Source organism: Triplophysa dalaica, chromosome 11 (assembly GCF_015846415.1).
Source record: "Triplophysa dalaica isolate WHDGS20190420 chromosome 11, ASM1584641v1, whole genome shotgun sequence".
NCBI lineage: Eukaryota > Metazoa > Chordata > Actinopteri > Cypriniformes > Nemacheilidae > Triplophysa > Triplophysa dalaica.
This window is the reverse complement of record NC_079552.1, coordinates 14,412,818-14,426,337: the sequence shown is the minus strand read 5'-3', so window position 1 is coordinate 14,426,337 and position 13,520 is coordinate 14,412,818. Positions and strand designations below refer to the sequence as shown.

Below are 13,520 nucleotides of genomic sequence, written 5' to 3'. Positions count from 1 at the left end.
GAAGTATATAAAAGGCTCCTGCGGGGGTGACACTACTGCCGAAGTGCGGAGTAAAGTAAGTCACCTGCAGGTGCAGGGGTATGGGTAGGTGCAGCGGGCTCAGAGAAGAGGACTGGGCTCCTTTGGGAGAGAGTGCCGCTGCAGTAAGGAAGGAAGGAAGAAGATAAAATGCGCCTGTTGGGGCAGGTACCACTGTGGCAGTGCGGAGTAAAGAAAAGGCTCCTTTGGGAGCGACACTACTGTGGCAATGCTGAGTAAAGGTAAGAGGAGCTGCAGCGTCCTCGGTGGAGAGCGCATGGCTCCTACGGAGCAGCCCTACTGAGGAAATAAAATTGAAGGCTCCTGTGGGAGCGGGCACTATTGCGGCCTGAAGAAAAGGCTGCTGCGGGAGCAGGCACTACTGCTGCAATGCTGAGTAAAGATTAAGGCTCTTGAGGGTGTGAAGGTAGGGGCTGCAGCCTCGGAGGAGAGGAGTGTGCTGTTTCGGAGTTGAGCAGAAGGATAAGGCTCCCGGGGAAGCAGGCACTGCTGCGGCAGAGAGAGATGGAAGCATGGGCCCCTGTGGGGTTGGTCACAACGGGGATACTGCCTTCTGGGGTAGTCTGCTGCGGCAGGGAGTAGAGGTGTCTGCTGCGGCAGAGAGTGATGGAAGCTCTCCTGCAGGAACTGTTACTTCTGCGATGGTTCGGAGTGGTGGCCGGCTGTGGGTGGGTGGGTAGTGACGGGGTGGAGTCTACAGGAGTTGGCTGATTAGGGCTTGGTGAGCTTCTTTGCGGTCTTTACGGTCTGACCCGATGTAGCTTTTGAAAGCTTCTGATGTCCGGCAGTTGAGTGTTTGGATCTGCGGCTTGGAGAGGCCTGTTCGGCGGCTGAGGTTGCCGTGCCTATGCGGATGGAGAGGTTGGAGAAATGGTCTGCTGGAAACCAAGAAAGGAGTAAAACGGATTTTAGGTGTTTTGGAACAAGAAGTTGGCTGCAGGTCGGTTGAAGTCGTCTGCGAAGAGTGGGCTGGAGGGGAGTTTAGCCTGTAGGCATCAGAGGCTAGGCTGAGAGGGAAGAGAGAGAGGAGGAAGGAAGGCCAAGCGGGCCATGGACAGGGCAGAGGATTGAAAGAGGAAGAGCAAAAGATAGGTCTGTGCCACCAGTTGAGGCATGCTCGCGACTTGTGGCAATGTTGGCCAGCATGGCACTGGGAAAGTTGCGTTCGGGAGATTGGCTGAGTGGAGCAGCAGTCAAGTGCTTGCAGGAGCGTAGTCTGAGGTGCGGCCTGGGTTGCCTGGTGACCAGAGGCCCTTTCTCATTAGGGCAGGTGAAAGGGTTTGATCGGGATGTGCTTGTGATCAAATGTGGTCTCATGTAGCCAGACCCTAACACTGAAGATCTTACAATTTTGGTCTGCTTTTCTGGCCAGGGACTGCCCAAGAGCTCGTATGACTGACAGGTATACAATGATGTTTCGTTCGCACGGCAAAATGTTTATGAGCGTAGCAATGTCACTGCAATAACAAACCGTGGTGTGTTCACTAAGGTTTCAAAAGTTTACAACAACCATTATGAGTTTATGTCGTGAACCTTGCATACTTCCAGATTCCAGCATTTAGTCGATCATGAGGAATACTTATTGTCACTGATATGAACACAGCAGTTTTTTTATTCAGTTGGACTTTGTGTTGTTTCCGGGCTGTCCGTTAAAGAACGCAACACCACCCAGAAGCCTTGTTATATTCAACCGCTCACAAGACGACTTATTTGAGTTAGCTGAAGTGTTTCTGGAAAAATAATGTGCCAAATGCCTCAGACATTTAACCGACGATTCGTGGGCGTGACATATGATGCTGAGACTAGGTCAAATGTAATTCTTGTCTAGGTGGTACCTGGGCCTTGCAGAGGGAGTGCAACCAGTGTGTGCATAATGCCTAACTGTATGAGGGAGCGGAGAGACGGGGAGATCGAGCATGTCACCCAAACGTTCACAAAATGCTGTTGTATCTTCAATTTGCTGTGCGTGTCTGAATGTGTCAAACAATCAAGGAGTTACTGTATCATTTACGTCTGGGGTCATATGCCCGAGATGCAGTTGTGTTCAGGTTGTGAAGACAAGAGACAAAGAAGCTCTTGCGCTTAAAGCACTGGTCAGATATAGGCTACTGATACTCTCCGCTGTTAACATTCACTTAGATGTAACGACTGCGTGAGTTATTTTGAGGAAGACGTGAGTGGGAATGACAGGGTAGGTACATGATACAGACAGGTGGTAGTTAACCAGCAGTCACTCTTGGAAGCGCCGTTTATATTTACTATTCTCCGGTAAGCTTACGCGACTCAACTCAATCCCACTCACTGAACAGTACAGACGGTGAGAAAAGTGTGCCCATGCTGGAAAGGGATATCTCATGCTCGAGTGCAGCAGCAACATCTTGATAAATGCATCTGCTTTTGGTCAGTGGAACCAGTGCCAACTTCCGGGTTGGCCTGCAAAAATGTTTAAGTGTGTGTATATATATATATATATATATTTAAATATATATAAATCTGTGTCTTTTTTTCCTTTGTGGCAGGTCATCCTCTCTCTCGCTGGCCCACTGTCTGGAAGCCTACCATATAATTTTGTATAAGCCAACCAGTCGCTATTTTTTTCCAACCACTAATTAATTATAATTCTGCACAGTTTCATACAGTCAGTAAAATGGCATGCAAGAACCTACCAAACGGGTTAAGAGAGAGAAAGTGAGCGGGCGAGAGAGAAAGAGCTCTTGTGGTTTTGTGTTAAAGCATTTACCCTGCCTGTCGTTTTTGTGCCCCTAACACAAACTCCCTTTCTAGGCTCTTCACATACTGCAAAAAGAGCTCAAAGCACATGCAAGATAACCAACTGAGACAGCAAAGAAATCAAGCAGAGAGGAGTTAAAAAAGTCTGCGCTTCGCTACATAGAATATATAAACAAACTGTGCTCCGACACAGAAACACACAAGCAAACACTATAGTCTCAATGAAAGGGGAAGTTGTGTCAGTTTTTTTAAATATACTGTTGGATTTCTACAAAACAACCTGGTACGGATACAAGCTGGCACCAGTTTCAGTCAATATGTATAATATGTCTTCATATAATTGGCCAATGGATTCATTACAAATCAGAAAACCACAAATCTGGTTGTTGTTAATGACATTATTAAATGAGCTTTTTATTTGTGCAAAAAATGTTAAAACTTCAGTGGTGTTCTTAATTTTTCTGTCCACTGTTATTAGCACAGATCTGTTATTGAAAGGCATAAACTAAATGGAAAGCTTTTGTGTTTTTTTGTGGTGAGCTTTGAGGTGCTTGCAAATGAAATAGTACAAATAGTAATTATATGCATTAAATATGTAAAATGACACACATTATAAATAATCTTTTACATAACATCTACAAAGTTGATGATGTCTTCTCTTCCCAAATGATAAATACCACCTGCCTGCACCTGTCAACTATTCATTGTTGAGCACTTATATTTCATTTCCTTACTAACCATCAGTTGTTTCTGATGGAAGTGTGCAGAATTGATGTTCTTTTGGAAATTGTTTGGTTTAGGGATACACGATAAGTTATCGACCATATCGATATCTGCTGCTTAATGGTCATTTTTAATGTTATCTGTATCGATCGATAATAACATTTATGCAGATATATTAGTCGATAAATCTTAAATCAATTCCTCTTGTTAAACTTCTTCAGCTGCACCCTCCTCAGTTAAAATAGATTGCAGTACAATATTTCATGGTGATCATTCACTTACTGCTATTAGCAAAACATTGTTTATGTAGGTAGTGTATAGATATTTGTGAATGTGTAAATTATAGGAAAAAACGCATATTGTTTGAATCAAAATGCTGTCTGAATGATTTCTTTCTTGAGACCTGTTAGACATGTAGCTATTAAGAACATTTTGCTGGGCTGCACTGAAAGAACATCTATAATTTGATTCGTTATTAAAAAATAAAAAAAAAGTAGGCTTGGTACATTTTCATTGGAAAAAGGAGAAGTAATTGCCACCTTGTTTTCTGCGGTGAATGTTTTCAAAGAAAAGCAGTTGTTCACTTTTCGTCTTTGGTTTCAGTCTTAGGGAATTTTATATTAATATTAGGATACTGTATATCGTTCAATATATCCATAATTGGCTTCCAATGTTAAAGAATTATCGGTTTATATCGGTTATCGGTGCATCCCTAGTTTTGTTCACTTTCCTCCATGGTACAAGCTGTGTTTTTGTTGTGCTGTGTGATGTAAACCAAGACTGTTGGCTATTTACAAACAAGGTAATGCGATTTACATCACATCGTGATTTTCTGTTTCAACAGTAAATACATCAACACAAATATGCAGGCAAAACAATGTTAAAATATTCCACGAGACTGCAGAAAAGAACTGGACTCCGCGAGCTTAATAGGTTTCGTCATCATCAGTTTACGTAACACCCTTTGTTTAAGGTGTCACTGAAGAACCAACTCCCAAAATGAATTTACTCAGCTGCTTCCCTTAACTTTGTTTTTGTTTTGTCTCATTTGTCAAAGCATAAGCTGACAGATGAGACTTGGCCTAAATATTTCATATAACTGCTAAGCTTCGTGTCAAACGGCAGTGATGTTTAGATGTGAAATCGGTTGACCAAACAAATACCTGATTGGAACTGAGATTCCAAATGCAGTTAAAATGCAAACGGCCTTCTTACGCACACAGAAAACATCTTCACTAGTGTCCATGGACACACATAACCTGGATTGTCAGATCTTTATGATGTTGCCAGAAGATACTATGAATTAATTTGTGTTGAAAAGAAAAAGGTTGATGCAATGTTTTTTCTACAATGGTCAAGCTACAAAGCACATTGCATACTGGTTTAAAACTCATTGTAGAAAGGTTCAAGAAAAGGAAGGAGTCGGGAGACGGCAAACATTTAAACATTTAATCAAAATAACAAAGTAAAAATAAAGCCGGCAGCCTCTCACGGACAACTGCCAGCGAATAAAACAAATACAAACATAAACATGTTCGGGACCGGTCCTCTCTCCTCGACGGTCCGGTCACTCATTCTCTTATATGCTCCGATCTCCTACGACGTGATTCGAGACCGGTGTGCGCACAGCTGGAGCTCATTACCAAAACCCTGTCCAGATATTTGATGTTGTTTGGATATGAGAAAAATAAATTACACATTGCTCGGTTCCTAGTTTGCATGTTACAGAATACTTTTTTTATGGAAGTGCAAACAGAAAACAAGTTACATCAACTACAGATGCACCTCTGAATGCTCTTAATATTCCATGAGTGCACAAAAACCTTCAAAGTACCCAAACTCGTGGGAATAAATCAAAGCGAGTCCACATAGTTTTGAGGCGATTCAGCTGTTCTACTATGAATACTGCCTTCAGATTCATCACACTGCGGAGAACTGCCTGAAGACATGGGGAAGCCACACAACGAACACAAAGTCTGCGTTAACAGTCACTTCCATTTGTACCTGAGTCTGGGCCAGAGGGACAGCCTGACAGGTAAGACCTGAAAAGCCCATTTCCCTATGAAGGCATGACGCTCCTACACGGTTTCAACTGGTAATCTCCCAAAACACATCAGTGCAAGGCTGTGCCTTTTTGATGGTTATAAATACACAGACCATTACACCTCAGTTTAGCACTTTTTATTGGTGACATTTAACTACTTTCTATATAGCACATGAGAGAGGGAGCAAGAGAGAGTGAGGGAGAGGCATTTAAAACATTTATTCAATAAATCTCTTTCCTTGACAAGCTCACATTCCCACACTGTAATCTTATATATCAGCCTGTACACACACAAAATACAATTGAACACACACATACAGTATGTATGTCTTCATTTTGCTACCTATGCCAACACTTCACACCATTTGTTTTAACCCTACAGTATGTCTTCTTCTCTCAAGTGCTCATACTCAGAAATTCTCTCCCTCCCTCAGGTCAGTGTGTGTCTTTGTTAATGCTGCTATAAAGTAAATATGTGTTGCTGTTCTTAGAATTGTTGTGGCATATGAGTGACTCATTGACTGAGGGTAGAGCAAGTGAAGGAGGAAAGTTTTATTTGTTTGCTCAGTTTCCATTTGTTTGTTGCAAGAATGTTTCCATTTAACTTAGTTGCTTCCTCAAATCTCTTATGGAAACAGAAAAGTAGTCCTTTACCATTAAGTTAACGTTAGACTTAGTATCTGAGTCTGAACTGAAAACAAATTATTCAAAAACTTATTTAAAGATGGAGATAAATAAAAATTAATTAAAAAGTAATGTTAAATTTTGTCTATAAGAGCACATTTGTGTTATTGGTTGTGTTAAAGGGATAGTTCACCCAAAAATGAAGTTGTGTCATTGATTACTCAACTTCATGTCATTTCAAACCTGAATGATTTCTTTCTTTAGCAGAACACAAAAGAATATATTTTGAACAATGTTAGAAACCAAACATTAATGGAATCATTCTATATAAAAAATGGAGGACTCTATAAAACATGGATGTGGTGTCTGTGATGCACTCGGTTTGTAAAGAGCAATTTTGAAGCCTAAAGTGGGCGGATCCAGTCGTCATTCCAGGTTAATCGGATATGAGCAAACAGCGGGACGTGAGGTGAGCCAAGGTGCCTGGTCCCTCAAGTGACCCCTTAATTGTGCAGAATTTTAAGGCATAATATAATTTAATTGGATGGGTTAGAAAAAATGTCATCCCCCTTATAGTTTTTTGTACCAGGCTGTAGCAGGCTAAACATGTACACTGTAAACCCCAATAAGTTCATAGTACTCAAAACTTTTGTAGAAACTGATTACATAATAACTTTTGAGGTAACTAACTTAATTTTTTTAAGTTAGATTTTTTTTAAAGTTTTAAGTGCACCGTGCTTACAAATATTGTTTAACACTCACACAATTTTAGTTTCTCCATACTTAATTATTTTGATCCAATGGTACTCATTTTAATGGAAATCTACTAACTCAAAAAATATACTTGTGTATGACCCACAAGCTAATGAAATTTAAAGTTAACTACAAAAAATTCTTCAGCTGTACATTTTCTTTTTATTCAGTCTTTAAAATTTTTTATACAAACATGTCAGAACATCAACAGCATTCATTTTTGTAAAACTTTGTTTAGCTCAGAGGCGTCTGTGCCATGATGCGCTAAGTGACTCAAGTCACATACTGGTTTCACCACCTACCCAATAGCTGTAAGTGTGTTAACCAGTGAAATAACCTGGTGAAGTATTTAGTTGGAATGAACACTTACATAGACAGCAAAAATTAAACACCTCTGCTCTTGCTACAAATATAACTAACATTTAGTTCAACTCATTTAGTGTATGGTTGTGCGTTTGTGTTTGTGTGTGTGTACATATGTATCTCTACATATCAAACAGGAACAAGACAATCAGGAACTGAGCATCTTAAAATAAAACTTTATTAAAGCAGCATTATTAACAGCCATGACCATCAATCAAATAAAAAGTAAATAAATAAATAAATTTATCAAAACCCAAAATCAGGACATCAAATCTATCCTTTTTGTAAAAACCTAAAAAAACAAAATATAAAAAAAGAACTGTGTATTTTTTTGTAAACACAACTGTTAAGTTATCCTACTATTCCATTAACAGGTCATTTTTGAGACTCAGTAGGCGGGGTTTAAGTGCTTTACCATCATCAAGACCCATTATGATTTTCTGGACAAAAGTAAAAGTGTTAATGAGTTTCTTGGGATAGTCCAAATGCAATGCATACATCAACCCAATCAACAATGCAAATGCATCAGCCAAGTTAGGGATATCACTCATCGTAACATCGTCTTCCACAACAATACAAATACTTGCAGGACTGAAATTAACTGGATCTGCAGTGTCCTCTGTGACTGCTGTGACGAGAGCAACAGGAGTGTCAATGATGCCTGGCTCATCTGACTCCTCCACCTGAAAGACACAGAGGGTGCAACTGTTAGATTAAAGTCAGTGTGAACCGGAAGTTGCAAACGACTTTTCTCCAGTGTTGTGACGTATTTCCCAGTGAAACTGAGTATTGGACAGAGGGTTTTACTCCAGCGCTCCTCCTCTCCATCTCTCGCTCATAGCAGACTAACGGCTTTGGGGGGAGTTGTTTACCGACCCAAGCCGTCACACCTACATCATCAGAGAAGGAATGGCATTCCAGACCGGAAGTAACTTTTCCGATTTTGATTAAAGATTACCACGGCAAAAAAAAATGTGTGTATTAACTTGCACGGATTAATTTTTCATAACTAGATATAACTAGATATAGTTAAGTGGCTGCTAGAGATACTAATAGTTCTGTGAATATACTGAATACTTACATTCCAGGTTTTGAAGAACTGTGGGTCCTCCTCACGCAGGTATACCGGGAGGGCACTAAGGGCTAAAGTACGCTTCATATTGACATTGTGCACTTCCTGTAAGAACAAGCAAAAATTATTATAACAGATTTTCATTTGTGCTGACCACATTTCATGGCATTTGGCAAAGTGTTAGACAGACAATGACACCCTGAGGCCCTGCTGTCCAGTGGGACCTGAAGCTCAAAGTTCATCTTTAACTCACCTGGAGTTCATAAATCTTTAAGATGTCACGCAGCGCCTCTGATATCTTTCCGGTTCGTGCCGCCTTCTGTCTATACAAAGCCATCAGTCTAGGTGTATGTTGGTCAAGCACAGCATAGAACTGGTTCCGTAGGTTGACGTTTGTGATGCGTTGGAACTCAGCACAAAGCTACAAAAACAAAAACAAACAAAAATAATTATATAATAAATAATCCTTAGAAGAACAATAGGGCTTTGCGCCTTCTCAGGGCTTGGGCCCTAAAAAGACTAATACTCGATTTTCAACAGAAAACACATTTGTGATGCAACATAAAATACATTGTTGAGCAACATGGTCACATGAAAAGTGATAGTTCTTACCCGCAGTGAATAGTGGCATTTGCTGTTCCATTTGAATGTGATACATATTCAAAATTTGGCATAGATTTATGTGTGAAAAGTGGCAGAAAAGAGAAGTGAGTGTGTTTTACCTGTGATTCAATCCGTAAAGCAGGCCATTTCCCCAAGAAGTCCTTCACCTGTGGGTTTTCCTGAATTATCTCCAGGCGACGAAGGGCAAAGGTCTTCTGCATTAGCTATTCTATCAAGCGTAGGTTTTGCTGACTCCTCTGAACTTCGTCCATAATCTGCAGTCTCATTTCTTCCAAACTGGCCTGACTTTCTCCCTTGGGCAAGTTTGGAAGGAAGTTCACTTCAGCACGTCTGGCTATTTTTATGTTGGAGTGTGGATGCTCTTTGTCAGGGTAATTTTTGCTCCTTTTACCTGCGTTGACAGACACCTCCAAACATCCAGATCTTGACAGCTTGCCACGATAATCCCCCATTTTAAATTTCAGGCTCATTTTCCATCCATACCATCCACTCACACTTCCAGGCTCTTTAAGACAAGCAAAAATAATTGGCAACGACTGGGTAATATAGATACCATTACAACTCACTTTGCAAAAAAGATCAAAGTCTTCAGTGTCCATACATTCACTGCTGACTGCCTAAAATAATTGATCTAGAACAAGAGTGCAAATAACAATATTATCAGATTTCAAAATACAGGTGGGGTATTATCTGCTTTATGCTTTGATATTATGAAATCACATAGAATGTGTCTGCTTCCGCTCTTTATAAACATTTAAATGAATTTATCTGACAACACAGAAACCATGTTGTTCCACTTTAGAGGGTGGCTAACGTTAACTTGTTATTCAAAAATATTAGCTCAAGAGATAGTGTAAGGCTAGATGTATATGCTAATGAATTAGAAATGGAATTAGAAAATAAAAGAAATGGTGAAAAATAGGTTACAGCCTAAATTAACATTTGAGTCACCTTGGTTTTGGGGGATGCTCACTGCACTTCTTCCACAACCTATAATGAAAAGACGTTTGTAAAGGTTTAATAAAAACTTGCAGAGGTCATTCGGTAACTATTATGTACACAACCTTAACTTTGTTTGAGTAAAAGTTACATCTAAGGGCGCTTAACACAAACAGCAGCAACACACTCAAAAACAGAAGGACTATCGCTTGCTGAAAATAGTTATTAACTTATGTTCACATTATTGTCTTGCCACGACCTTAACAGTACACGGGTACACGCGATATTATCTGTCACTAGCTGGCGGACTGATGGTAATTGCGGTGTCGGCGCCTAAAAAATGCGCGCGGCACCGTGAAGATGCGCGTGAAACTTATATATTAAAAATAGCCTCGTCTAGCAGTCAAATATCACGTGTAATATGATATTCTTACTATGTTACAAGAAGCAAAGTAGTTTTGAAGTGTTTGGTTTACTTACAAGTTGCTTCATACAACGTCACTCGAGAGGGTAGCCATCTTGGATCGATTTTTCTGGTAACGTCAGTAAGCGCCGCACATCATGACGTCATATCACGTGATCAACGGTACACTTAAAAATAGTGAGTGAACCAGCGGTGTTCCCTCAAAAATGCTGAGCCACACAAACATAAAAATACATATTTGTTCATAGACATTAAGAGGTGGATGAACTCAGCAAGAGATTTTAACTGTAGTGACCTCAGTCTTTATAAGCTAGTAGTACTGTTCGGGCTTACAGTGTATTTTTCTGCTATGAAGCTGCCCATTTTAACATGGGTCTCATTTAGATTCTTCACTGTTTTGGAGCCAGTCTCTATAGCGGCCAATCAATACATTTTTCAATCAATAAAGATTGCCGCCCGGGTGGTACGCATTCACTTCTATTGTATGGACCCAAAACTAATGTAAGTCAATGGGTGTTGTCGTCGTTCAGTTACCAACATTCTTCAAAATATCTTACGTGTTTTGGGGGTCATATGGCGCGAACACGTGTTTTTCTGTGTCTTCGGTGTGCAATAAGTTGCCATGCATGTATTAGACTGTTGAAATTGCAAAAATTCAAGTGTCAGAAACAAAATATGCAATAAGGTGGGCGTACCTGTGAGCGCAATTGCTTTATAACCTGATGTTACAAATATGGTAAGAGGCGTTACATTTCCGTCACACGCTTGCAGTATTCAACCAATCACTACACACTGGTTAACTTGCCAATCACAGCAATGAGCTTTGTTTAAAATCCGTGCAAAGAGGAGATACAAAAATGCAGGCTATGTGGTAAATACATTGTTTTTTAACCTTAAATCATGTATACACATTTCATTACATCTAAAACAATCGCTAATATTTGTTTAAGCCGTGTCATATGACGAAAAGATGAGTAAAAAAGATTTTTAGGTGAACCATCCCTTTAACTGTAGAATAATGTTGACAATTTTTTTTCTCCTTTCAGATCCAGTAAGCATCACAAAAACCTCCTCATGACTTTAGTTCACCCTTCATAACATTGCACAACATAACTTTGGATGTCATAAGATTACAGTGAACATTTCTGCGTTCACCAGTGAACTTTCACCTGACCTTTAACCTCTCATTTGACAGAATAGGCCTTGGCGAACAGCAGAGGGTTTCTTTACGCTCTCTTGGTTATGTTGAAGTGGTGAGTTATCATGTCACTGCTAATCCCTGGAGCACAGGTTTTAAAACAGTGCTTGGCACTGGATAAAATACCTATCAAACCATCATCAAGTCCCCCAAAGCGAATGGAAACACCCCTTGAGAGTGTTTTTTCACCTATATTTCATTTATATATATCTCTAATTGCCTGAAGGACAACTGTGTTGATGTCTCTTAAACACTGCAACCTCTCACCTCTGAAAACTGCTGCTGTAATCATTATGGAATCTGTTCACCGTCATTAGCTGAGACAGTAATGTTGGTTATGAAGAGGCAGTGCTCGAGTAAAATGTTTGCACAAGAAAAACTCAAGGAAACTATAGTGTTTCAACCATCCTTAATCCTTAGAGAACATCAATTTTCACATACATACCAAGTTTGATTGTTTTTCCAGGGGTCAAACCGCCCCTAAACAGACATTTCAAAACATAACAGTCTTTCTATGAAAAGTTCATATTTACTTTGTTAAAGATATAGTTCACCCAAAAATTGTAATGATGTCATCATTTACTTGTTGTTTTAATAGTTGTTTCAAATCTGTTTACATTTATTGTTACACGGAACACAACAAAAGATTTGTAAGAATGTTTCCGAACAGTTTTCGGGCAACGTTGACTCAACAGTAGACATTTTTCAAAATATCTTCTTTTGTGTTTATCAGAATAAAAAAATACACAAATTTAAAACAACATTAGGTTGAAGGAACGTGATGACAGATTTTTCATTTCTGGGTGAACGTCTTTAAGCAACATACAAATTATCTTAAAAAATATCTGCCTGTGAATGAATTCCACATAACATTACATAAACAAATGCACATTTTAATTTAGCATATGGCAGCACTCCAAGTCCTTTGTTTTCTTTCTATCTCAAACACGCATTGTGGTGTTAACAAATACTACATAAAAATGCTCCGTTCAGAAAATCCCAATTTAATAGATTGCGTGGAATGGATGTTCAGATATTAAATTGCGCTCGCAGCTGCATTAAAATTGCTTGCTATAAACTGTCGCGCCACACTTTTTTGCCTTTTCCTCCCTTTCTCTTCGCTCGTCTGTTTTAAAGCGAGAGATATATGTGCCAGGCAGACATAATAAAAGTAAGGTCGGGGAGAGCTGGAAATATATGAGCAGCAGGACACACTTTGACGTTCTGTTACACATTTCGACTTTTGCTATTCATGAACAAAATCATTATTGAAGGGACTGTCACACTAGCCAAACAGACTGGAACGTTGTCTAACCTCAGCCCTTGCAGGAAACAAACTCAGAACAGTTAACACGTTTATGTTTTTATAAGCAGGATTTTTAATAACGTGATTTCAAAATCTATTTGGAACAATTATTTTTATCACTAATGGCACAGCGACTGGATTGTACTAGTGAATTTAATGGGTTAATGTGAGTTACATGTAAACAAATGAAGCTAATGGGGCACACTCAAGGGTGATTAGAAGGGGTGGGAGGGGGTTTGTTAACAGGAATTGAGGGCATGTTTAATTTGTCTTGGTCTACATGTTTCTTCACATAGCGTGTTAATCGCCCAGACGCCATGCTAACCATTTTACAACAATAATAGGCTGGTTTAATTGAAATAAATTGCCATCATTATAGGGTGAACAGTGCCAATCTGATGGTGTTGGGGTCAGTCTGAGACGCTCGCTTTACCTTCACACAACAACTCTCTCACTTTCTCTTCTTTCACTCTCGTCAGATCTATTGTTTTTGTCTTCCTCATTTCCTTCGCTCGCCCTATTTTCTTAACAAATCCTCCTCTTACCCTGCTCTCTTGGCTTATTTTCTTCCCATATGCTCTTTTTTCTTTCCTGAGGTTTGATACGAGTCAATGCTATTTGGTATACATTTTCCTATTTATTGCAGTTCTAAATCCTGTTATGAAGAACACTGCTATAATT

The 13,520-nt window shown here is 39.6% G+C and overlaps 1 protein-coding gene across 2 annotated transcripts; it reads right to left on the bottom strand.

Moving 5' to 3' along the window:
* Window positions 1-7,482: 7,482 nt before the first annotated feature.
* Window positions 7,483-10,512, bottom strand: LOC130431940 (uncharacterized). Of its 2 annotated transcripts, none has more exons than XM_056761161.1 (6): window positions 10,392-10,512; window positions 9,364-9,962; window positions 9,071-9,265; window positions 8,602-8,769; window positions 8,358-8,453; window positions 7,483-7,959 (listed from the first exon to the last, which is right to left on the bottom strand). In XM_056761161.1, the coding sequence occupies exons 3-6, from the start codon at window positions 9,170-9,172 to the stop codon at window positions 7,636-7,638; spliced, it is 690 nt and encodes a 229-aa protein (XP_056617139.1). In that variant the 5' UTR covers window positions 9,173-9,265; window positions 9,364-9,962; window positions 10,392-10,512; the 3' UTR covers window positions 7,483-7,635. The 2 variants fall into 2 exon arrangements, with proteins under 2 accessions (XP_056617139.1, XP_056617138.1); XM_056761160.1 differs by having other exon boundaries at window positions 9,071-9,477; window positions 9,924-9,962.
* Between the last annotated feature and the right edge of the window lie 3,008 nt (window positions 10,513-13,520).